The following is a 26126-nucleotide window of genomic DNA, read 5'->3' as shown; positions in this document are numbered from 1 at the left end:
TACTGAGATTGCTTTTTTTAATAAAATACCACAATGCTATTATACAGTACTTAGCAAATACAGCAGTTTTATTAATGCCACCCATCTACATGATCACATTCTGCAATATACCACCAGAACAAAACTCACACAATTCTCAAAAATCAACTCCGTCATATACCCAACAACATATATACAGTGTATACCAAGGTGCTCATCAAACTCACCATCAATTACCAGACCTTGCCTTTTTTTCAATTACATTAATAGTATCTTCATCACGCCCACGTGAGGGCAACTGAAAGTGAACCAGTAAAATTGCACTTGAGAGTTCTCCCTGTAGGTTACAATTTATGTTTCAAGAGGCAAAACTGTAATGGATCAACATTACCTAATCGGAGAAACACAATAAAAATAACAGCTCGTTAGCATCAATCCGAAAAGATTTGGCTTAAAACTGCTGAAACACACTAGAAAAGACAAACATTTTTTAGCATGTGCTGCTAACTGATACACCCATCTCCGCGAGAGAAGCCTGATCTGCATGGCACTTTTTAGGCTTATTATAGATTCATCATCCTATTATTAAAAAGTTACTGCTCTCTTAACTCCATAAAAACAGGACCTCAACAACTAAACTCAGTGTGCACAAATCTGTAAATCACCTAAATAAGGGTGGTGTGAATATACTGGACATCAAAAGAAACATCGCTACTTATACATGCATATTTTTAGAATACTAAAGCATACCAGTTTTGGTTATTGAATATTTTTGTCGTTCTGATTGGCAAAATCAATGAAGAAAGACTGGGACACCCTCGAATGTCTTTGTGGCATAAGCCCTGAATCAGGTCAATAGACGATTAGGCTGATTGGGCAACATGTGACGAGGTGATTTAACCTGTTGAATGACGAGCCCTGTAGCGTGGCAGGGAAGACAAACAGAGGAATCGCCGTGCTCTGCTAGTCAGGAGAACAACGCGTTGGAGCCAGCAGTGTGCTGGAAGCTGGGCTAAGCTGTTGGGGAGTGCTTTGCGATAATAGATTGCAACCTGCGATACCATGAGTCACAAAAACCCGCCAAGATCATCACATCCCTCTCCACTTTTAGGGCTCTTTCCGCAGTGTCAAGTCCACTGCATCAGAGGCGATCCCTCTTGAGCAATGAATCAAGGTAGTCCAGACCACCACGAAAACTGGCAGATCGTTCTGCGCAAAAGACAAACGCTTGGGGAAATCTGAGCGTGATGAGCTGGGCTTGTACAGAAAGCCAAACGTTGTGACTGAGGGCCACCACCCCTAGATCAAGTCCCGGAGTGACGACGTTTCAGCAGCACAACGTACGCCCTTGTGCTGTTCGTGTACAAGACACTTTTTGCGAGGTGACAATGTGACAGTTATGTTGCTGGACACCCTGCCTGCCCGCCCCTCTCAGCATCTGTGGGGTGATCTAGGACTCGGAGACCAGCTAACAAGCGCTGCTCGCCCAGGCTCTGCGACAGGAGCAGGGCAGCGCGTGCGACTTGGTGCGAAGCACGTGTGGAATCTCCCGGCCATGACAAGTGTTCATCGGCATGATAAAGTGAGCCATGTTGAAAGAGGAGGGAGCCCGGCTGCCTCGCAGCTCTTGGGACGGGGACAGACTTCTTCTGTGTGCAGCTTGCACATTCACCCTGGGGCGGCATGTGCTCTACTCCCGTTTGCTCCCACAATCCAAAGGGCATGCCATCCGGGTCAACAGGTATCCCTAAACTGCGTGTGTCAGGAAGGCGTATCCTTGTGCTCGCTGTCAGCCGAGATACGCCATGGCCACGCTGTAGTGGACTAATCGGGCACTGAAAGTGGAAGGATGTCTGTGTGCATAATGACAAATCTTGTAATTTTCCTGAAATTAAATTAAATTAAATTGAATCTGTTGCATTTATAAGCAATACATTTCTTTTGATGCTACCAAAAGAGAAGACCACCTAACAGAAGCAAGCAGGTCATGACCTTAGCGCCATCTTAGCCGCAACTTCGCCTCGACTTGAAGACGACGACGCGGCCAGCTAGCGCGAACGCCAACTTCGCCACCCTCCCGCCTGCAGAGCGAACCTCAGTCACGGTCCGCTAGCGCGGAACGGCGCGAGGCGTTAGAACGTTCCCCGTTTCTCGCCGGCTCTGCCAGAAAATGTCGAGAGCTGGAGCGAACCGAGAACTGAAAGGGGGGGAAACAAACAAACAAAAAACGACAGCGAAAGCCGAGGATCGAGGAGCGAAAGCAAGCGCGACGCTCCGGACGCCGACCGCGCGCGCAGGGGCGGGGCGGGGCGGGGCGGGGCAGGGCGGGGCGGGGCAGCAGCCCGTCGTCTTGCGGAGAGCCGCCCAGCAGTGCAGCACAGTCCGGGCCACGACTGCCAGCGGCACTTACTTTACGCCACGTAGTGGTACTGGTTGGGAGTGTCCTTATCCCTCTCCATGTAGTCCCGGTCGATGAGAGACTCGATCCTCTTCTTCAGGTCTCCAGGCTGCAGCGGGCACCGGGGGAGAGCAAAAGCAAAAGAGCTTTCAATACACACGAGGAAATAACGCACATATCTCAGAGGCTGGTGAAAGTACTTTCCATAGCACAGGACAGCATGTCCAGTATTTGATCAAATCAAACAGGTCTTGAGACCGAGCTCTGCCTGCCGATGGGGTCTGGAGATAAGCATTTTAAAAGCTGTGATTGCCCTACATGCAGGAATCGCGTGTGGCCGCTACGCTGAGGGGCACAGAAAACTCTTTTCTAGGTTGTGCGCAACGTTGAGCCGTCTCATCTCGGTGCACATCTGCCCAGGGCACTCGCCAACCCAGAGATGATCATCTTCATCAAACGCTACAAATCACTTTGGAAACCTGCCTCTACAAGGGGCAAGACTATGACAGGAATTCCTCAATTGATCAAAAAATTAATGAAGCCACCAAACCCAACGGCTCAGATTAGAGTAGTCAGGATCTGTTTGACCAATGACTATAAGAAAACTGAAATCTCTTGCTTTATATCTGATGTAGCAAGCACTGCATCATTAGGGTGAATGCAGAACAGTCAAGTCACATTAGAACCTAATTATGGAAACTTTGGGGATGTTAATCTTGATTAGCCCTGGCTGTTTAAATAATGCCAGAAAGCAGAGCCATGCAGAAAGACAGGTTCACCCTTACTTGGCTTTATCAGCTTATCATTTTGTGGAATGCAAAGTAACTTGGGTAGTTGGGTAACTTACTGGCATCAGATTCTTTAACTGTTTACAATTTTGTCTCTAAAGGACAACAAGCTGTCATGTAGGTATTTGATACCTCCCAGACAATTGGACAAGGTATGGGCAAGCAGGAGAAAAAACAAAACATGGGCATTTCTGCACAGAAATAAGCACTCTGACGTGTTGCAATGTGGTCATGCTTTCCATATAACAGAACACTTCACGTTTCGATGGAAAAAAAACAAAAGAGATAAAAACCCATCATCATTTGACTGGCTCATTTTATTAAAAAACGTCAGCTCAGAAGGAGACCCAGGTTATAGAATCCTTTTTTTTTTTAATTCACAACAGACTGTTGTCTGTTCACAACGGTCCCTTTCCTTCGTTGTCAGCAAACCGAACGCCGCAGGGCGCGAGAGTACAGACCTTGACCGGGAACTTGAGCTGGTTGTAGAGCTCCGACACCAGCAGGGTGTGGCTCAGCGTCTTCCTCATCTTCATGATGCGGACGATGGCGGCGTCGATCTGGTACTGCCTGTCCTGGAACACGCGCTCGGTGGTGCTCACTTGCTCCTCCACCTGGCGCCGCGGGGAGAGGGCACAGTGAGGGCCGCGGCCGAGGTCACAACGCACAACTCGACACAGAGGCCGGGCCGCTGCCCGGGGCCAGAGGACAAAGGTCATTCTCGGTGGCCCGTGCAGCGCCCAGAACGGTCCGGCGTAACACTGGAACTACAGCTGATATACCACAAAAAGACCCGCCACTGAGATTTCCTCATAACCCTATAAATGACTAACAGTTAGCAGTTCAAGATCCTGAACCGACTTCCCCTTCAAATCTCCGATAAAAACTGCACAGGCAACTTAAAACACAGTCCTCAGAGACAGACAGGCTGTGATAAGAGGTTCCAGAACAAACCACATTAAGCGGGAGTCTGGTGCTCAGTCTTGAGTAAAGACGGGACAAGGGGGTATTTATTATACCAGACTGATGAATGGAGGAAATTCCTAATCCTTTCAGCATTACACCCTATCAGCTAGAAATACAAGACTACAATTCATCGGGGTTCTCTCAAATACCTACTGCGCAAACGTGCTGTATAATTACTCTTCCTTTGGTGGCAGATTTTCAATTAAACTGCCATTTAATTTACACGGATTCAGTTTATTAAACTGAGATAAAACTTGGAATGTCACTACACGAATTCTCATTCTCATCCCAGAAACGCACGTACCGCTGACTAGCTAAAACATACTTTCAACTCATACTGACGAAAACCTTGTTCCAATGCACGCGGAGAGCAAGGGTTCTTCCAGTCATTGGTGAAGTACTGTGTGAAAACTACGTACGGTCTCCTTCATCTGGATCTGGTTGATCTTTATCCTGAACAGCTTGTGCTTGAAGTCGCCGTTGAAAAGGAACCTGTCTCCGTCCTCCACGTCTTTGCCCTTGGGGTCTTTGAGGAGCACCCGGGCTTTCCCACAGGCCAGAGACTGCAGCGTCCTCCGCAACTCGCTGTCCTCTGGGGAGACAGCCACAGGGTGAGCAACACTCGCCGGATTCCGTTCTGCCATCGGACACAGTTCATCCACACCACTGGCTGTTACACCGCGGCCTCCGATGTGTCAGTTCACAGGCACTTGCCTGCAAACAGCCCCTCACTCAACCTTTTTAAGCCTCTTTTTAGAAAAATGCAGAATGAACCGTGGAACTGCATGTTCATCCCTCTTGCATGGAAAAATAAAACATTTTTTCCCCCCTTTTCCCACCCCTTTCCATCATCACTAAAATGATCTCTTGTGCAGCGACCTGCAAAATAATACAAATGAAGTAGTATGCTTCAAAAGGCTCATGTCACAGATGTAAAACTCATGACATTACGGTAACATGACTCAGACACTCAGACTCTTGGTCTTTTAAAATTAAAGGGATTCTTGGCTACCTAAAATACAAACAATCCTTACTTAGATCTCCACTTCTTGTTAGTTCTGGTTTATATAACTTTGACAGTAACTAATGACTGTCACGGATTCAGGTCTGGCACTTCAATCTGCATGTAAAGCAGGGCAAAGCACAAAGACACCTTGCTCCCATGACAATTTGTCTTTATACTCTGCTGCTTAAGACGAGCTTCAGCATGGGTACACTTACACAACCAACACAGCATACAAAGCAACCAAGGGAAATTAAATTCGAGGGACGTTTTTTAGGTGGTTTTCAGGGCCTTTGGACCACGTTAATGAAAATCATCCAAACTGGCCAAGCCACTCTAATGGGCAGTGTACCTATTCCAGTGGCAGATCTGATGTCTTCCAGAGTGAACTCATCCCCTTCGTTGAACATGAGCAGGACCAGTGTCTGGAACAGTGAAACCTGCACCTCCTTCTTCCCCTGTGAAAGCAACCCCAGAGTCAGTGCCAGTCCAGTGTGTGCCAGCACACACAGCATCATCCCCTCAGACTGTCATGGACACCAGCGACTGTCAGCTCTCGCCTCCACCCAGACTCCTTCCTACAAACGGGGAGACAGCCTCAACTAAAACTTTAAATCTAGTTCTTAAACTGAGCAGAGCAACACGTCTATGTGGTGCACTTGTACATGTTAGATTATATCATACGTAAAACTGTGCGCTTAAAGTACGGACCTAGAGCAACACACAAACCAGACACAAAATGAGCACGAAATGCTGCCCCATCACCATGGTTTTGCAGTATGGGAACAAGGCTGCTTCATACTGTGGTTGTTAGTGGGTAAGTGCCAAAATTAAAAATACATGTGGGCGATTATAGTAAGTGGTTGAGACATTTAATACTCTGCTATTGCAGCGTGCTATAAATTGTTTATTGTGTCTTTCAACTCGCTTTGCCTCTGTCAGTACGAGGCTCATAGGATATTAAAGAACTATCATGTTCTCAGGTTTCATTTTCTATGCAGCATGGAATTTGTTTTTATAGAAATCTCCTATTGCCGTTTGCTGTACCAAAAAAACGAAAGAGTGGAAAAAGCCAGAATATGCCATCATGTTAACAAGCCTGACTTTCAGCTTGCTGGAGTCCGGAACAGGTTACACAGTCACGCTGCTGAAGCCGATACCCTAGCTGCTTGTAAGAAACGACTAGATCAGATCAGATCCTCCGAGGAGATCAGCGAGACAGGCCGAAAGCCTTCCTCTCGCTCGGAGCCTCCGCTCTGTTGTAATTTGCCGACAGCGATGACGACGGCGACGATGCAGTGCTATTCTGCATTTCTAAGCAACATCTCTCGGTTGAGAACACTTGACGCTTCCGCAAGCGCGCGTTAAGATACCGACTGACGGAGAAGGAGACGGAACACTGCAGGAAGTCCACGGATGGTGCGATTGCTTGGCATGAGACGATTCCAGGTTAACGAAGAGCCGGAGACTCCTGCACGCTGCAGGGTGGGACACCAGTCAGCGCCAGAAGCTGGAGAGCAGCCGTGTGTGAGTGTGAGGGAGGGTGTGAGGGAGGGTGTGAGGGTCGGGGCCATTCTCACCTCCTTAAACTCCGACTTGAGGACGGCGTGGCCAAGGGTGGGCTGCCACTGCAGCTTGCGGCCGCTGTGCTTCCCCAGGTAGAACGTCTTGAACACCTCCTGGAGCTTCACCATCTGCCTCGACAGGGCCACAGAGCGGCAGCAAGGTCAGTGTCACCGCAGGGCCCCGGCTGGCGGCCAGCAAGCAGGGCCGGGAGCCGAGCGCTTACCTCCGCAGGAAGATGCACCTCCATGGGGGTGTACGTCGGCCAGTAGCCCATCGTGAGAATGTTCACGGTGAGCTCGATGTTGCCCGGGTCACTCTGGTTTTGCATGTACTGAAAACAAAAAAACATAGCCACTTTTTCCAAGACCAAGCCTAAAAATACTTCGTAATACTGTCACCCACAACAACTCAGAGCAACGGTCACAAAAAGACCGCTTTTTTTTTTGCCGTTCCATCAGCGCAGATGAAGTAAGCTACTTAAAACTGAGCTCTTTATTTACAAAAATAACTTTAATGTTGGCTTTTATAAACTGGACACAAAGCATAGGTAGAAGCGATGCTCATTATAAAAGGTGAATTACCTGTTTGAACTGGATCATTATGTCTTTGGACAGCTCCATGTCCTTGAACATCCCCTCCAGCTTGCTGGTGAAGGCCGCCCCACATTCTGAGGAGGATTGAAGGACGGGAACAGAGAACCACTTCACCACAACACATGCATTCACAAGCACAGCTGCTGCGGTTCCTTTGCACTTCAGTACACGAGGTACACGAAAAGAGAGCCTGGCAACTCCATTTCTAATACGCTCCCCTAGAAATACTGGCTGAAGAAACGGGGGAGAAGCTGCAAGACGTGTACGAATGACCAGGACACTATTAAGGGCTTTTCTAATAAGACAGCCTTGAAAGGGCTTTAAGGCCAAGATATCATTGATTAGTCTAAAGTGTTGTAGGATGCTAAGACGTTCAGCTGCATTCTGACACTTTAACTGGCCACATCAGTCTCATAATACCTCAGTGACTAGAGACCTTCCGTGCACTCGTTCAAAGCTCTAATAAATGTGTGTGACAAGGACTTCCCAGGCACTCACCATGTTTCAACTTGGACAGCATGGATTTCTCAGCATCTACTGAAGCGCTCTTTCCCACCAGCAGGCGTTTCGCAAGGTCCTTCTTGTAAAACGCCTCGAACACATCTTTTCCTGTTCAAGAGCACGAAAACAACTGAAATCACGGGGGACTCGCTCACTGCGACACCACTCAAGCTCAAGAAACAGCAGGGGCTCGCCCAAGACGAAGCCCCCGCAAGGAGAGCGGTCGAAGAGAAACCAGCAACTCGACATCGTAAGTGTGCTGGGATTTAGAAATAGAAAGCGGCACCTTATGCGGAACACACCCCGGCCCATCAGAACAACAGTTCGGTTTAAGATCTAACATTTCCTTGCCCAACAAACGCGGACCAAAAAATAACCATCGGCATCCAAGTTACATGTTCTGAAGATTACTTTTCTCTGTTTAATCTGAATAAAGCAACAGTGAAAAGTCAATAACCACGTCTCGACACCCGTCCGCGCGTTCAGGCGAGGGCTGGAAACCGTCTCTGTTTCGGGCCACCGCCATCTCACAGCAGCAGCAGCAGCAGATCCCGTCTCACCGTGAATGAACCTGAAGATGATCATGATTTTATCCAGGATTCTCTCGAGCTCCTCCTCCGTCGCTTCCTTATTCCCAGCGCGCAGCTTCGAATCCACATACTTGGCTGAGGTCCGATAAAAAAAAAAATGGAAGAACAAAGAGAAGTTCAGCATTTTACGAATGTTAGAAACGAGGAGAATGCAAGAACACGCTGGGTTAGATCTGTATTGTTTTACCCACTATTTTTTATGACTTAAATGTGCCATTATACAACACAGTCACTGCTTGACGGTAGTTTTTCAATTATCTTAATTCCTGACAAGTTCTAAACGATCCGCAACAGTCAATAATCTTATCATCATTCCACAGAGAAAAAGTCAAATGCCAAAAGGACTAAAGAGCTGCTCGTTATCCCCTAAGAAAGACACTTCAGGTTCTTGGTAAGAAGAGTGGGGCAGGTGTACCTATGAGCTCCGCAGGCTTGTTGGGCCTCTTGTTGATGAAGGTCTCAAAGGACTCCTTCATGGAATTGACGAAGGACTCGTTCTTCTGGAAGCAGCTCTCGGTGATGCGGTCGATCTTGTCTTTGAAGTCCAGCAGGTCCTGCACCATGTCCTTGTCCTTCTCCGGGGTGGCCACAATGGTAACCCCAAAGTTCTGGGGACAGACAGAGCCAGACAGCACTTCACAACAGCACGATGTCCGCGCGGACGCAGGCCAGTGGTTCGCAGTCCTGGTCCTGGTGCCCCACACACCTGCCAGTTTCCATTCCAGCCCTCCTCCATCAGATCACTGAAGCCTTAACTGAAGTTGCTTCATTGGAAAATCTGCATTTTGTTCCTAGGCACAAGCTTGAGATTTCATTTCACTAAGAAAATACTATGGTCAAAGCTCCAACACATTGAAGGAGAGGGCTAGGTACAAACAGTTCAAGTTATTCTTTTATTATTAAATTATGAAGAGCTTGATTGTGTAACTGAGGGCTCAGGAGAAGCAAAGACCAACAAGTATGTGAGTCACCAGGACCAGTACTGGGAACCACTGCCATAGACCATAGACCCAAGACCACATGAATCAATGAGCCTGTCAATGAGCCGACATGGAGGGTTCTCAGGCGTTTTTTCCCCGTCTATAGCGGTAGCTGTTGAATACTCGTCGGCAAAGTGTGCCCATTCAAGAGGAAGCTTCCCAGTCGACCCAATTTAGAATCGCCCGAGCAGTGAAACCCAACGTTTTTCAAACAAAGGTTTGAATCCGTAACATCTGACCATATCATACTTCATTAATTAATGATGCGATAACAAAAAACGAATTCTACCCAACCCTCGACATACTGTGGCTCTAGATCAGTGGCTCTCAACCTTTTTAATCAACTGGGCCACAACCATGGCTAAAAGCAAGTCTCACGGCCCACATATATTAATCACTACTAGGCCTACCTTATCTGCGTGCATAATAGCTATTAACCGTGTGCACGATATAGAGAGAGAGGTTAGAAAAGTTATGGTGTAGTACACAAGGTGTCTGGAGAAACGGGACGTTTCGGACGGAGGTCCTTCATCAGCTGGGCAACTTCAGAAGCACTTTGCTTGCACCAGGACTCTCCCCCACACAGCAGATAGATAGATACATTATTGATCCCGTGAGGGAAATTGCAGTGCAACAGCAGCTTAACACTGAGCAGCTCTCAGTGGGGGAGGAGAGCAGAGCGACGAAGCCAGATCAGAGCGCGACCAGAAGCGCAGCCGGCAGCCCTACCTTGATGAACTCCTTCCAGTGCTGCAGCAGCGCAGGGAGGCCCCCCTTCACCTTGCCGTAGAGCTGATAGAGCAGGGTGAGCTCGCCGATCCTGTTCTCATTCAGCAGGCTGTCCAGACCTGCGGGGGACCAGGGCCACGACAGCGAGAGGGCAGGAGGTTACCGTCTGCACCAGGGAGCGAAAGGCAGGAGGGGGCTCGGGGGCGCCTCACAGCCCGTAGGAGGGGCAGTGTTCTCTGGGGCTTTCGGCTCTTTCCCGCGGGTTACGGCGCCCCCACGAATGGCCGAAGAAAGGAGAGCTCTGTTGGGATGATGCCATAACTACGCTCTTCCTTTTTCGGCAGAATATGAATTTTACGTCCTTAACTTAACATTCGAATGGGAACAGGCACCAGTTTATCCCGTGCCGAAGGGAAAGGAAAAGAGACAGAAAGGTTCGGCTGTGGAGCCTTCTTCACACGTTCATTGACAGGATGAATATTCAATTAGAAAGGCGGGGCCTCTGTCATTTCTGTTTCATGAAGGGTTTATTATATTAAAATATAATATTTTAATATAATATTAAAATATTATTATTTGATTAATATTTATTTATAAGATATTTGAATATATCATATATATTTGATTAATATATTAATGTATTATTATTTAAAAAAAATATTATTATTATTGGTGACAAGTCACGAATGTACCTTTCTGTAAAATGGCTGTCAAATGTTCACCAAGCAGCTGCTTCTCCACAGTAGAAATGAGCTGCTTCCTGTTTAAAAATAAACAGACAGCTAAAATCTGTGACGAATCAACCGTTTCGTCACATCAACCATTTAAAAAAAACACACAAAGTTATAACGTGCAAGTTTTCCAAGCACTTTTTTCTTCAAACAAAAGCAGGCCTGGACTTCGAAAAATGACGCGAATGCTCATGTTCAAAGTACGAACTCACACCTCACTGTCCCAGCTTGAAAAAAGTCAAGGTGTTGGCTACTCCTAGCAACCCCACGAGCTACACCAGGCAAACAGTCTCCTCCTCTTCGTAACCTCTCTGGTGTTCATCAAGGCAAGAGCACTACAGTACTGTCATAAATAAGGATCAGCAGTGCTGTCACTTTAACACCAAAACACCATCAAAGGCATATCAACGTATCAGACTGAAGTGTTTGATTTCTTTTCTTGTCAGCTGCATTCATTCAGTGCCAAGGCTGTTTCGTTTTTTTGTTTGGGGCAAATTCAGACATTTGTTTTAGTCCACAGACTTCTGAACACCATCACTAGCTGTCTTAAGAGTTTTGTGTTCTCGCCTTGAACAGCGCATGCATTTACTCCTCGCCAATGAATTGAAACTGTACATCTTCATGTACTGAAGCAGTCAGTGAAGTTTGCGCTGACTGCGACGGTACATCAAGGCCAAATGTTGCCGAGAGACTGTTGCAATACTCAGCATCCACAGTACTTTGTCTGATCAACCGGATGGGAACCATTCTGCTGACTCGACGGAATCTGACCTGTGTGACAGCAGCATGTGACGCCTGTCGCCTGGTAAAAGTCACATGCCTTACGTCACAGAGGCTGAGAACTGAGTTGTGAAGATGAGCTCACATGAGTTACCGTAATGAGCCTCGTCATCAAAAGAGATGCCAAGATTAAAGACTTGCACCCACTTCATTCTAGCGAATAATATGGACCCTCTCTGGGTTTCTTTGACAAATCCTTAGCTTTCCGATGAATGCGCCTGCATTCTGGCTATACCAAGTTAATCAGCGACATTCTCTCCTGTGCTCTTCAGCTCCCGGGGGCAGTGTAAGTGATAAAGCTGCAGGTACATTATGAGTACTGGTGATCATAGGTACTGGTGAAATAGGAGGATCCTTCACTGGTGGTGACCAGAGATCACGTCCGTCAGAGTGATCCCAGTCCCTTCTGAAAGACCAGGCTTTGTATAACTGCAGCATGCACTCACTGTGTGCTCTGATCCAGGTATGTAATCACTCGGTCGTTCTCTTCCTCCAGGCGCCTCTTGACGTGGTGCAGATACTCCGGCACCTGCAGGGGGACACAAAGCCAACATTGTGGCCAACAGCCTACTGTATGTTCTTTCCTGCCTCCCCTCTCCCCCTGCCTGGATACATTATTGCTGCTGTTCGAGGCGGACAAACGCCTGCTCCTTTGCCAGTTTAATCAAGTCAAGTCGCTCATACTGTAGACAGCGCAAGAGAAACATTACTTGTGCATTTCGCAATCTCACTGGACTGGCTGCAACGCTACACTCCAGCAGCTCTCCACCCGCCTGACAGGTAATGACAAAAAATATGTTTTGTAAGATGTAACTGGATGCCTCTCCGACACCTGTGAGATCATGCACCACATCTCAGGTGACACTGTGGAGAAATACCCAGCCCACACTAGGCAGCTACAGTTACAGCAGCAGCTCGACTTGAGCGGGCCACTGGAAAATGAACTCTTTGGGATCAAACCTCTACCACTGCACATTTCCAAACTTACTCCATTTAACTCCACGTTCCTTCTTTACTGCACACCAGAGATAAATCTTGCTGAACATGCTTTGGGACTCACCTTGCACATACTGTATGACATGTATGCAGTGTCCCTACATTCAGGGATGAGAACAGCTGCAGAGCTGCAGTGCATTCGTGCAATGAAGAAGTTTGCATGAGCATGGGTGTCTCACTTTACAAGTGAGGTCTCTACTAACAGTGGCATTACAGCATTCCTTAGGCAAGGGGATTAACTCATTCTTTGAGCAGAAAAAGTGAAAACTCAGCAGGAGACTGTATAAAAGGACTATGACTTGATAAAATGAAATCAGTATTTAAGGTGGAAAGATGATAATGTTGCATTGTCCAGGAAGCTCAGTTTACATCCTGTGACGGCATAAAGTTTTTGTAAAATTATTTGAATTTTATTCTTGCTTTTCTATGAACAGCTGTTAGCATTTTCTATGTATGAAATAAAATCATTATTTGAACTCCTGGATTAATACCACTAAAACACCTCACACAAATGCTTAATCTATCTAATGCTATAATTTCTTTTTCTAGTAAGATTGCTCGGTGTGTGACTAAGCAAGCAGAGTAGGTGTCAAAGGCCAGAGCGACTGAACAAGATGTAGTTGGTGTCCTTAGCAGTGAACATGTCCTTCCCTCCTGTCACAGGTTCAAAACACACGATGGAAGAGCTGGGTTACATTTACCTCTCTCTCCTGCATTAATCTTTGGCCCTCTGCTGCGTACAAACGATTTGTTTCCTTCAGGAATTTCTGCTCAAACGAATCCTTGTACACCTGTGAAGAAACGAAAAAAAAAAACTCCATCTGGAAAACAGTGTCGGCATTTAACCTCAAAGACAAAGACAATAATTTTTTTTTTTCCTGCTCCGTCACTCCATTAGTTACTGTAGTTTAGGAAAATAGGGCCGTCTAAAAACTTTCCCCATTTGGACCTTGTGAACATCATCAGTGCTGTTCACCTATGCACGCAGGAGTATCATCTCGGAGCAGTAACACGACAGCATTATCCCCGGAAATACCACACTGAGCAGGGATTCCCTGTTGACTGCTTGGAAGTCCTGACATCAGCATTGAAATTAAAATCAAATAATTAACAGGGGAAACTTCATGAGCATAGGAATGTCTGGGGCCCATTAGAGACATACCTGAATGGCTGTTAATGGATGTTAAGAATATTAGTAGGAAGTTTTTTGAATGATTTTATTAGTGAATGTAATTTTTTTGTTATTGTCTAAAAAAAAAAAATGAGAGAGCGGAAAAAAAGAAAAAAAAAGAAAATAAAGAAGCCCTCCAAAGTTGGAGGTGGGTTAAAAAAAAAAAGCAATGAAATAAACAACGACAAAACAAAAAGGCACAAGCAGGTGTAACCCTTGACGCAAGGGCGGGTGTTCCTCCGGCCCGCCCACACACCTGCAGGTCCGACAGCATGCCCAGCAGGCTGCGCAGCAGGCTCCTGTCCACGGCCTCGCCGCCGCGCTCCCGCTCCACCAGCTCCAGGATGCCGTCCGCCGTCCGGCTCTGGACCAGCCGGTCGCTGACGATGTGGGTCCTGAAGAGCTCCAGCCCCATGTCCCTGCGAAGAGACGGCCAGCGCTCAGCCACGGAGACGCGGACAGGGCCCGGCACCGAGTCCGGCTCGCGCAAACGGCGGAAGGGTTTTTGTTTTGCGGCCACACGATGAACTGACGTCACCGCATCAGTAATACCACCTATTTCATATCGGCCAGCGAGGAACCATCCGGGAGATCTCAACAAGGGGCCAGAAACGGGTTCGAATCCTTCATAAACCCCACTGGAGTAGCAGCCGGAGCCACGAACCACAGCTGATGGCCAAGGATATATTTCAGAATCACCTGGGACTTACCAAATGGATGGTAAAATGGAGTTCTGCAGCACATATGTTCGATCCAAAAACAAGAAAATGCTCCTTATCATGATCTGCGAGAAACATGAAAAAATATGTATTATTTTAATGTAAGGACACTCCAACTTATCACCAAAATCTACAGTTTTAAAAGGTCACACCAAAACACCAACATTTTAATGTCTGTTTTTCTGAAGAACAAAACATTTCTAAAAATCGGTACGGTGCTGAGGTTTATTAGTCATGCGTTCCCCACAGATTTCTAAAGAAGGCCCATGTGCGTCATCTCAAACAATGGAGCATATCTGTGAGTCTTCTTTTCTAGGACGGAAAAAAACGATTAAAAAATCAACTTACCATTTGCCTACAGTGATCCTGCCAACATTTATTCATCCTTTTTAGAAAAGAAACATAGTCCAAAGAATCTGTGAACCAATATTAAGGAAAAGAAAAACAAAATTACACAGGATTTTCCCCCTCACCAGAAAATCTTAATTTTTTGTTTTTCAGCCCTGGTTCGAGAAGTGAAGGCAGCGTGTCTAAATTCGGGAACATTTCCTTCGCTGACTTACACCATAAAATAAACAGCAGGGTCCCAAAACTCAAAAATACCCAGGACATGCAACACATTTGACAGAAGTATCTGTTATTTTACATTCTGGGGGGTTGTTTTTTTTTGTTATTTTTGAAAACACTGCAGAACAGATGGTCAGTGAATGTCCTCAAACGTCCCCGTTAAACCTCTTTTCAACGTTTCTCTTAAAACATCTATTTCTTCGAAACCCACGGCATCAGGAAGAGGGGAACCGTGTGGTCTCGTCCTCACCTGAAGACGACAGTCAGGACAATCTCCGAGAACAAGATGGCAGTTCTAGACTGGACCTTATCACAACATTCAGTTGTGACTCAAACTACCTCCGCCATCGTCTTTCACCACTAAAAGAAACACTTTCACCCAGCTGAGGCAGATCCCATGTGACAAAGGTTTAGCGTACTGTAGCCTGACCGGAAGAACAGTGGAAAATTTAAACTCAACTAGGTGAATAACCAAAGGTTTAGAAAAATATGCAAAACTTTCATTAGTCAGAACAAAATCTTTGCTGAATTGTACAAATTGTGGAAAAATTAAGATCATGTATACACAGCTAACACTGGGTTGGGCTGAAATGCTATTAACAAGCAGTGTGAGAACCACAGAGAATGAAGCTATTTTTAAGAGAGGTGAAAGTGCAAAACTGGCACAACTACTGCAGGAGACAACACAACAGTCAAGACGCTGGCAGCCTCAGGCACATACTGCCACCTAGGGACAGATGCGGGAGTGACCAGTGAGCACGCTTTCCTAAGAAGTAATTAAAATGAACTTCTGCCCACCCTTCCTTCTCCCTATCAAAGCCCAGCAAAGCAGTGTTATCACAGGCCTGCAGACGGCAGATCAGCACACTCTGCCCTCCAGCTAGGGGCCAGGAAGGAGTGAGAAAGGAGCAGTGTGGACCATCAGCACACACAGACCTGCACCGCACGGCATCTACTACAGAATTTCTGTGCCCCCCCCGAGCCTCACGCTTCTCGTCCTCAGCGCTGGCTGCTCATCGCGGTCGAGGGGATCTCCATGAACCTGAGGGTCGCTGATAAGGTCGAGTCGGGGATCTGCTCTACTCTCAGGCTGGGGGAGGGGAATAGTGGGGGACTCGCAAGGAAAAAGAAGCTCAAGTTCTTGCAGGCAAAAGTTACTCGTGGTTTAGGGCCACAAGCACTGATAACGGGCCCAAGTACCCAAGGACCGGTCCCTCTGAGACGTAAAGAAAGCGGAGAAGGGATTAAGCAAAAGAAGACATCCCACGCGTGCCGGGAGGTGTGTTCCGAAGATCCATGATCAATTCCATCTCACGACGAGAGACAAGTTAGGAACTTTATCAGCCCTAATGCCTTTATCAGCCTCAATCAACAAAGCAGAGGGACGTGATGGAATTCCTGATGATTACATTTAAGCACCGTGGACAAGAACTAACACACCACCTCCACAGTGTCATCGTGCTGATCTGGAGTGAACGTTGCTATGCTTCAAACAAAGGGGGCAAACCTGACTCTGGCAATTACAGAGGGCTCTTGCTGCTTCCTGCTGGGGGCAAGATTTGAATAATTATCCCAAATCACCTCATTCTGCTTGCGACACAACTTCCCAGAATTCCAGTGGGATATCCCCAAGAGCCAACATGTCCATTACCGGAAATAAATGTCAGGAGTGACACTGCCCTCTCAACTTAGCATTCTCTGACAAGGGCTCTCGACTGTGAATCGGGAGAAACTCTGGGAGACGACCTGAAGCTGCCCAAATGTTTCCAGGACGCCACGCTCACACCATCACCATTAAAGGAGAAACTATTTTTGATGACAGCACTGCAATAATTAAAGTTACGAAAAAGAATGGCACACCTCATACACCTAGAGTAGACGACTAACAGCAAAGCAATAACGGAAGGGGAGAAAAAGAAGCAGCTGTGAGTTTAACTGAAACCGTTAAGCTTGCGTCTGGCCTTTTTTCCCCCACGATGAAGTGATGAAGCTTGCAAGTGCCCTGCTTTGGTGCAAACCTGAGGTGACAACGGGTCACCACACACCTCATCTCCCCCCACGTTTCTGACTTTAGTCACCAGGGTTCTCAACCGGTGGGATGCACCCCCACTAAAGGGGGCATTTAAGGATCAAAAGGGAGGCGCGAGAGTTTACATAGGGCATTTTTTTAAAGCAACATTTTTTGCATCCATGAACGAGCAAAAAAAAAAAAAAAAAAAAAAGTCTTGCCTTCTAATTGAGTTTCTCTTGATATTAGGTGTCTTAGTCACCGAATTGTATTTGCTACCAGCCATCGAATCAACCGCTGTTTAACTTAACATGTTTTAGTAGTCCTTCCCCCCATTAACCTCATACCATGATGGAAAAAACACAACCCAAACAAAATCTGTCTCGGGCAGATGTGTCATCTTCCTCAGTTGTTCTTTGGAGACGTTGTGGTTGAAATACTTTGCTGTCTACCCCACAAAACAGGCAAGCCACCTGTCTGTGCGAGGCTGGGTATGCCATACTTCCAACGATCAGAAAGAAAGACGGCAACAGACTTGATGCTCACAGGCACTGGCGCATTGTCCTTTCTCCCACATGTCAAAATCTGGGCCAATATGCAGCAGAGCTCACATTGGTCAGGTCTGAGGCAAACTCATAAATTAAAGCAAATGAAGCTTGACTGTGAGTTCAGATCAAACTACCTTCAATCCGTTTCACTGTTTTTAAACGAAAAAATATCTTCCTTCGATGTAAGATTAAGTTTACAAATAGATTTTGTATTATGGAGGGTTTTTTAAAAAAATATATATTATTCCATACAGTAAGAGGGGGCCTGTGGTTATGTGTTCACTGAAAGATGGACACTGTGTTTCAAGAGGCCACTGCCGAGACCCACTGCTTCACACCCTGCAACAAGCTGGCGGGTAAGCTGGGTCTCAAAGCACCCACTGCTTTGTGTTACCGAATAGTCACGGTGACTTCCAAAACATGTCCCCCGACAAATTCAAAACCAACTGAACCGAACCAAAACAACCCTGAGGACTGAAACTACGTCTTGTGTTTCAGTGCTCTCTCCAAGCCAGGAAAAGGATATTCTCTGAACTGATGGATCTGTGCTTTGACATGACCTTCACACACCTGCCTGAGCTGTTTGTAGAGCGTAGGAGACACTTTATAAGAACACAGGTTCTCCACTGCCTAGGAAAATATAGAGAAAGATGAAAATTAGTATAAAGATAATGTTAATTAAAAACTTGTTTATGAAAGATGACCATAAACAAACATCAACAGTTGTAAACAACAAAGCTAACATTTCTCGCAACTTCTCAATCGTCCATGTCTTATTTAGAAACTCAGACATGGCTCCAGCGCTTTGCACTCCAGTACGGAAGCAAACTGCTGCCATCAAGGGAAAAAAAATAATTTGTTCCCTTATCTCATCATTACGAGATAACGAATTCTCTCATAGCATAACTATCTTATAGCAATGCTTACGTCAGTGTATGTACAACCTGCTACGTTGTGCACTGAATGCATGTAGAAGCTTGGCCAGCACTTTCGGTTTAATGATTGTGTCAATGTCTTCAGCGCTGCAGAATTTGTACAGATTTCGACTGGGGTTAAGTCATAACGAAATCTTGCAATTTTTAGCAAATATGAACAGAATCATTACAAGCATGAGGACCTGTTTTGTGGGATTTAGAGATCAAAGCATTGATGGTTCCGTTATGAACAGTTACACGTGCAATCACTTCCACTGCTTAAAACTAGAAGTCTGCTCGTAGCGATATACTGTAGGTATTGTAACGGACACGGCCGACATTACAGGTTGCGCGAGCCGGCTGCCAGGGCGGTGAATAGCAGGGACCTCAGCCGCCGGGCTGAGGGGAGTTTTCCCCTGAGCTCAGCCGGCTGGTTCCCTGTTTAGCGACGCCGGAGACCCGGGTTCGAGCCACAGCAGTGGAGGGCCGACCTGATGCGGGAGCCACGGGGGCGCATACCCACGAGAACTTGAAAGCGCTATAGTGTTAAAGGAATAAATTAAAGGTTTATTCCATGCTGAACAGAGAAGAAAAGAAACAACGTTTTGGCTGTGAGGGCTTCATGGAACTTTTTTTCCTCTTTTCAGCATGGAATAAATAAAGAGGAAAAAAAAGTAACCTTTCGGCCGTGAAGCCCTCATGGCCAAAACGCTGTGTTTCTTTTCTTCTCTTTTCAGCATGGAACAAACCTTTACCGTGTTCCTTTGCAATATAGGTATTATATGACAAGTGTTCTATCGCGTGAGAACATAAAATACCCGATAATTACGAAGTCATAATTACGAGAAAAATTCTTCTTGTAATTACGAGATAAGCGTGAGGATTTTTTTTCCCTTGGTAGCAGCAATACGCTTCCGTACTCCAGCAACAGTAGAGTGTAAACAGAACACTGTCTAGCAGGATATGAACGAACTAAAAATCAAAATGTGAGATCAGTTTTCTCCGTACATACTAGGAACGACCAGACCATAACACTGTACAGCTCACCAACGGGAATACCATGTTTACAGGTGCTTTCCCAAGCCTAGTAACTCTACAGCTCTAAGATGCATATTTGGTTTTTCACAAATGTGTTTCATTAGTCATTATGATGGAATCCACAGAACAGCTTTGTGAAAACTGCCCATCTGCAAAAACCCAAAAGGGAAAGAGCACATTTGTTAGCTGCTCCAGGTCACAGATGCTGTCTTGTGGGACTCCACTTCACTCCTACAGCAGCTTCTGGTCTTTTAGCTCCTGATGTCACATATCGTCCGAGTTCACACCAAAAACGTTGAATGGGGCTCAAGTCTGGTGCGAATAAAGGAATACTTCTTTATTCACAATACAGTAAGCAGCTCAGTATGTAACCATCTTGAATTGCCGAAGATTTTTCTGTCGCAGCTCCAACGAGGAGCCTGTACCCACAAGGGGCGACTGAAGAGGTGTAGATGGTGCCGACTACCCGCACATTCCTCTTCAGACAGGGTGCACAGTGCCACCTGGGGGAGGGGCTATTCCCTCACTGACGTGGCCCAGAGCCTGCAGGACCCAGGCAGCTGGATAGTCACATGACCCAGGCTCGAACCCTTGACCTCTGGATTTAGCCTGGGCTAAACACGAGCTCCTCTGCCGGCTGAGCCACTGAGGACCACCCTGCGTGCAACTTTTATCTACAGAATTGTTCTCTAGAAACACTACAACCGTGCTTTAACAAAGCTTCAACAAAAACAGCAATCAGAATTTCAGGTCACTGTCCGGCTGTTTTTGTTTTACTTTTAACTCTACCTTCCAATCAGAAATTTAGGAATAAAAAGGAGCCAAAAAGCTTAAATATCTCATACAGATGAGAGCAGAGAGCAGAAAGTGTTATTGCTATAGCCCCTTGGGTTCCAAACAAGAATTAAAATTGCTGGCGGTACCAACACCTCAGAACAAGGGTGCTGCCTTTTGCAATTCTGTATTGGTCAGAATGTGTCACGTCCATCACTCTGGTCAGCCTCTGTTTAGTGTACTGTCCTCATGAAGTAATTCAGCATCACCCTACAGCTGGTATAACTAACTCACATGACCTATATGCCCACAATGCTTAGCAAACAGGACGTCTAGCACTCGAAACAAATCCGTCCGCATCTGTGACCATAATGTGGGCAACCAAGCTGGCAGGCATCGCCAGAGACACCAGTTATCAGACTTAACACGGACAAAACCTAGGAAAGGTCTGCATTAAAGAAAGAATGAACTATGTTCACAAAACTTAAGTTACAAAGTAGGAAAATGCTGAAAGCGAAACACATCAGGTGTGACAATGAGAAAGACAGGAACGTTCAATGCAAAGAAGTCTACACCCATATCTAGTCCTATGCAAACAACTGGTGGGCAGACCTGACAAATGTTACCAAAACAGTTGGGAGACATACTAAACTTGAAAAGAAACTTACAACAAATTCACAAACTTAGCTGCAGAAACATTACAATCTTGCGTTCAAAAATGTTATTGTAACGACATGACACTCATGAGAAAAGTCTTAGGCTGGTACTGACACATGCTTGGCACAAGGTCACAGATATGGTCTTGTGGGACTCCATCTAGCTCCACCAGACTCTGTAACAGCTTCTTCATGCTGGCTGTCAGGCTCCTCAACACCCTGGAATCTACTTGCACCCTCTCCAGTTCCAGAAATAGGGCTTAAATCCCCCCAGTGTGCTGTGTGTATTGTATTATGTATTGCTTCATAATTTGCACTATTTGCACTTTGCACTATGTGTATCCTGTCTACAATGTCTATTTCCGTGTCCTGTCTGTATTTGCACGGTGGACCAGGAGGAACGATATTTCATTCCACTGTATACTTGTAAATGAATGGAATGACAAATAAACGGGAACTTGAATTTGAGCTTTCTGAACACTCTGACCATAGCACTGTATAGCTCACCTACAGGAATACCACACTTACAAGTGCTTTCCCAAGCCTACCAATTCTAAGAGGCTGATTTGGTTTTTCACGAATGCATTTCATTAGTCAGGTAAAAGGCACATTTATGAGCTGCACCAGGTCACAGATGCGGTCTTGTGGGACTCCATTACAGCAGATTCTGGAAGAAATCTTCACCTGCCGACTGGTCGTTTAGCGCTAGATGTCACACATGGTCCTAGTTCAACCCTGGGGCTCAAGCCTGCTGTGAAGGGTATCCACGGTATGGCTGTCACATGTTCACCTCACAGGAAGCATGAGGATGTGCACTGTCCTGCTGGAATGTTGTCATGTCAGGATGGGCAACCGGAGAGATTCAACACGGTGCCACGCAGTCAGGTCGCCATCAGTCAAATGCACTTCAGTACCGATGCGACACTCCTGCTAAGACCTTAAAGCTTGGGCTTCACAATCACCTATTCGGATGTATGCAAACATTTGCAAACTCACTGTTGCTCAGTCCTCCTGAACTGACTTAGCCCAGTCTCCAACATAAAGATGAGAAAAGGCACTCTTCCCTTGATAAAGCAGGGCATAGACGTTCCTTCTTGTGTTTTTCTCAATTTTAACCTGTATCTCCTGTGCTCAATCAACACTCACCAATGAGGTGATTTAGGGCTTATACAACAGTCAAGCGCACCACAGTCTGACTAATCAAAATGACAAGAAAAACATTTAATCAATATTTAATGTCACTCATACATGCTTAATGTAAAATCATACATGCTCATCTTTTTATGCTCAGGATATGAAGACGACAGGCTTACCTGATAGAGCTCCTCGAGGTTGTACTTAATGGAAGTGCTGTTCTGTATGGCTCCGACAGCTTCCTGAAGTTTCAGCCATGTTTCCTGAGTGTAGGTTTCTGAGAGCTTTGGTCTATCTGAAAACACAATACTAAATTAAATCAGAACACCCATTAAATCACTGAGTACCAGAGTTCGGAGTGCTACTGTGAAATGACCAAAAAAAGTGTCAGTAAATAAGCCTCATTTCAGAACTGGTGATTTACAGAATTTGTGTATTTCTATAGCCTGCTCACATTTTTTTCCCACAATATGCTGTAGACTCACAGGCTCTCAGGGCTAGGAACAGGTTTGTGTTGACATCCTGGATGTACCCTGATAATCAACGTGATAACAGCTTGGACTCAACATCCTGTAACAATCAAAAGATTATCCCTGACTTCCAAGACTCAGATACGTTAACTGGCAGATCTTGTTCTTCTTTGCAAGAGTTGTACTCTATTGTCCAGCCTAGATAGCAATTCTGAACGAGGACGTTGAAGTAACAAGTCCTTAATGGGCTACAGCCACTACTCATTCACAGGGGAACAATTCTTCAGAGGTGAACCACTTTGGTTGGCTTTCCAGATAATCCTCAGGTAATGACCCCTGACCAGTAACTCCCAGGCCAATAACTAACTCCGTCCCACTTTCGACAACATCCATCAGCTGAAAATGCCCGGAAGCAGTATGAGGAGCTTGGCGACACACTGAAACCACAGTCAACAGGCTAAAGGACTCCGGAGGGGATCTGTTTTGGTTTTGTTTATATAACAGATGCGCAGTCTACGCATGCTGACGCAGCTACCCACCTGAACTATAACAGAGGTGCGTTGCCGGAGTATTAATCATTTAACTTTCTCAGAGGAAACTGAGCCTAATAAACAGTACGTATTTACACAAGAACAGAGGCAACTGACATTTCGAGAAAAACGCAGGTGTGGAGTCCCCACTACTACAGGGAGACGCCGCCGCCTGAACTGGCCCGTCAATCGCGTCAATGATCCCCTAGAGTCATTTACGGTGCGACACGACCTGGGTGCCTCTTCGGCTTCAGCTCTGCAGCGTGCAAAGCTGCTTTCCCCAAGTGTCCATAACCGGCAGGAAAGCGAGCCAGGACCCCGAGGCACCGTCCGACACTCCGGCCCCTCGCCTTCAAAACAGGGCAGGAACCGGCCGGGAAAATGGATCTCCACCTTCCTCTGCGTTTTCCATTTGTAGCATTCCGGTTCAATGGACACTTGTTATTCCAGCTTCGTCCATGTAAGGTTTGTCTGGATTTGCATAACGTCTGGACACAACTTACAGTATTTCCCCCGTGTCCTTAATTAACTAGAATTCGTTATCCATCACCTGACCAAATGCGGGACTCTGCGCTCAGTAATCGGTAACAAATCAGTAACACTGATGTTGAGGGTGCAAAAATACTTGTCACTAACTGACAAAAACCAAAAAATGCAGAAAGGCAAGACCTTTTACCGTATCTATTATTATTTTCCAGGGATCCCTTGTATCAGTCCTTAAATCAGTAACGTTTATAAGGGGGCAGGCGATGAAAAGCGTGTCGGCAGCAAACTGACCGCAACACGGTGTCAAATGTTTCCAACAGAGTTTTATCCAGGCCAGCCTCAAGACCTCAAGCCTCAAACGAATATTAAAAGAACCCGTCTGGTTTCTCGTCTCCGGAAAAAAATATATGAATTGAAGCTTTTGGGAGGGAATAAAAAAGACTGCCCGTAGCCCATACATGTGTATGTATGTACAGAAGTGCTCTCTTAATTGTGCTGGTGTTGCTGGGTATAAGGTACAGTACTGTAGCTGCACTGAGTCCAGCACCGCACTACAAGCTCATGTATTTGGAGAAACTTCTGACCTGTGTAGCTTCGTGTAGGTTTACATCGCTCATTCAATACAAACGGCCCTATTATTGGGTATATTGAGGACATAAAGAAAAAGAAGAAGAAAATGTGAGCAATTCACACACACCCCCCTATGTGTAAACGTTGCACGAACATCCTCTCTAGTGCAGTGGCTCTTAGCCCGGGCTGCGAGGCATGCCGGGTTTGTGAAGAAGGTAAAACGAGCGGAAAAACACCAACGATTTCTCGGTTTTCGGGGACGGGTGCGGGGGCTCAGAGCCGCGACTCCTTCCCGAGCCCGGCAGGCAGGAGGGCGACGGGTCCGCTCCGCCGGACGGCGTCCAGGAAGTTCAAGCCGAGTTGGGAAATAACGAGTGCCGCCTGGACGAATGGCGACCTCTGCGGCACCCTTTCTAGAATGTGCACGGAATTAACTTCCAACTGTTATGTAATAAGGCCACACACACACACACAAAAACAAAAACAACAACCACCTCACCGACGCTCAGTCACGCCAGTGTTAACCACTACAATCCCGGGCATTTAAAGTCATCCTGAAGCGCTGAACAGCTCAAGCTCGTTTAGAACCAACCTACTGTAGTTGGCTACATTTTTTACTATTTTTTGTCAAAAGAAATGTTTAAGGATACATTATAGCCAGACCGTTTTTTTTGTTTTAAAAAAAAACTGGGCTTATTCCGTTTATCCCACATGTGCCAATTGCCAGCCGTCGCCAAGCCTGGCTGCGGACAAACCTGCGGACCCGCGTCCTTCTCCGCCGGACCTACCTTTGAAGTTTTTAATGACTAGTTTCTTGGAGGCCCCCGGTTTGGAGGCGAGCGTGGAAGTTTTAGTGAGGCCGTTGGTGTGCTCGGCCAGCGCGGAGAAGTTTGCCTTCGTGCTGTGGCGGATGTCTTCTGCCATCGTTACAGATGGAGGGCACGGACAGCGCAAGCGAAGACTTTCCTCCTCTGAACTGGGTGCAAAGTGCCCGAGTAATGGTGTCTCTTAGAGGAAGTCTCTTGGAAAATTGTTAGGCTTGCCGTTATATCATGCATGTGTCCGGTGTCCCGAATGCCCGATCCTTGACAGGTCGCTACAATGGGCTTTTGTCACGTACTCCTCCAACATTACTTCCTCGCCATGAGCCTCCTGGAACCTGTTAGTATGAATTTATTCTCGTATAGGTGCAGCAAGAAGTACGTTGCACTTGACCGACGCGCAAAAAAAAAAAAAGGACAAAAACTATCTACAGTCTGTGGCAGGTACATCCACGACTCCCTGCTTCTCTGTCGCTAAAAAGTTAGTCATTATACCATCGCCAGTTCTTTACGGATGTGGAAACTCCACTCTATAAACTCCACTGAACAATCTCAGCAGCTTCATCTTTGGAAAACAAATACCAACAAAATGGCTTCTTTCTCCACCTCCTAGCCAGTGCATCTTGGGAGGATTTTTTTTTCCTAGTCTGCACTTGACAGTAGTTCAAAAAGAAATTAAAGGGATACAGTTGCACCAGAGAGTTTAGGTCTGGACTTGTAAAACCCCCCGAAACAGTTTTTCCGTATCTTGCAATGCTCCTGCTATATCCTTACAGTCCTTTTAAAAAGGGGGGACACCGCGTTCAGAAGACTTAGAATAACTTACTCATTGGGCATACTGAACACGGACGCGATGCCACCAACTCGGACAATATTGAGGCAAAAAAACGTGATCTGAGCCATTCACACTGGATGACAGCATTAAGATTCGCCGTCACCACACATCATTTGCATTTTGCAAGGCGTCCTAAGCACAAGCAGAACCTTTCATGAATGCATTTTAGACTTCGCATACACCTTACTAAAAATAAAAAAAACGCCCGGCGCTGTACGGCACAATCAGAGTGTTTGAAAGTTACTGTATAATTGTGAATGCTGTGTCTTTAACAGGTAGCGCGGT

The 26126-nt window shown here is 46.2% G+C and overlaps 1 protein-coding gene across 3 annotated transcripts; it reads right to left on the bottom strand.

Moving 5' to 3' along the window:
- On the bottom strand, positions 1-25882 carry cul4a (cullin 4A). 3 transcript variants are annotated; one of them, XM_006639193.3, is made up of 20 exons: positions 24974-25882; positions 22309-22424; positions 18140-18243; positions 14839-14908; positions 14482-14555; positions 14028-14190; positions 13302-13391; positions 12051-12133; positions 10786-10853; positions 10094-10212; positions 8800-8992; positions 8355-8459; positions 7792-7902; positions 7282-7367; positions 6924-7031; positions 6715-6828; positions 5487-5592; positions 4551-4723; positions 3627-3779; positions 1-2486 (listed from the first exon to the last, which is right to left on the bottom strand). In XM_006639193.3, exons 1-20 carry the CDS (start codon positions 25107-25109, stop codon positions 2391-2393), a joined length of 2268 nt encoding a protein of 755 aa, XP_006639256.1. In that variant the 5' UTR covers positions 25110-25882; the 3' UTR covers positions 1-2390. The 3 variants fall into 3 exon arrangements, with proteins under 3 accessions (XP_006639256.1, XP_015219720.1, XP_015219718.1); XM_015364234.2 differs by lacking the exons at positions 18140-18243; positions 24974-25882 and having other exon boundaries at positions 14839-14906; positions 22309-22394; XM_015364232.2 differs by lacking the exons at positions 22309-22424; positions 24974-25882 and having other exon boundaries at positions 14839-14906; positions 18184-18243.
- Between the last annotated feature and the right edge of the window lie 244 nt (positions 25883-26126).

This window comes from Lepisosteus oculatus, chromosome 15, assembly GCF_040954835.1.
Source record: "Lepisosteus oculatus isolate fLepOcu1 chromosome 15, fLepOcu1.hap2, whole genome shotgun sequence".
NCBI classification, from domain to species: domain Eukaryota; kingdom Metazoa; phylum Chordata; class Actinopteri; order Semionotiformes; family Lepisosteidae; genus Lepisosteus; species Lepisosteus oculatus.
Note: the sequence above shows the minus strand (reverse complement) of the source record. Positions and strands in the feature narration are given on the sequence as shown.

Bases quoted from the DNA above. Each gene is read 5' to 3' on its own strand.
- cul4a (XM_006639193.3), bottom strand. From the start codon at position 25,109: ATGGCAGAAGACATCCGCCACAGCACGAAGGCAAACTTCTCCGCGCTG. The intron at 13,392-14,027 runs GTGTGTGGGCGG...GTTTCTTCACAG, and splicing joins GCATGCTGTCGGACCTGCAG to GTGTACAAGGATTCGTTTGA. The intron at 7,032-7,281 runs GTAATTCACCTT...TTTTGTTTTCAG, and splicing joins TAATGATCCAGTTCAAACAG to TACATGCAAAACCAGAGTGA.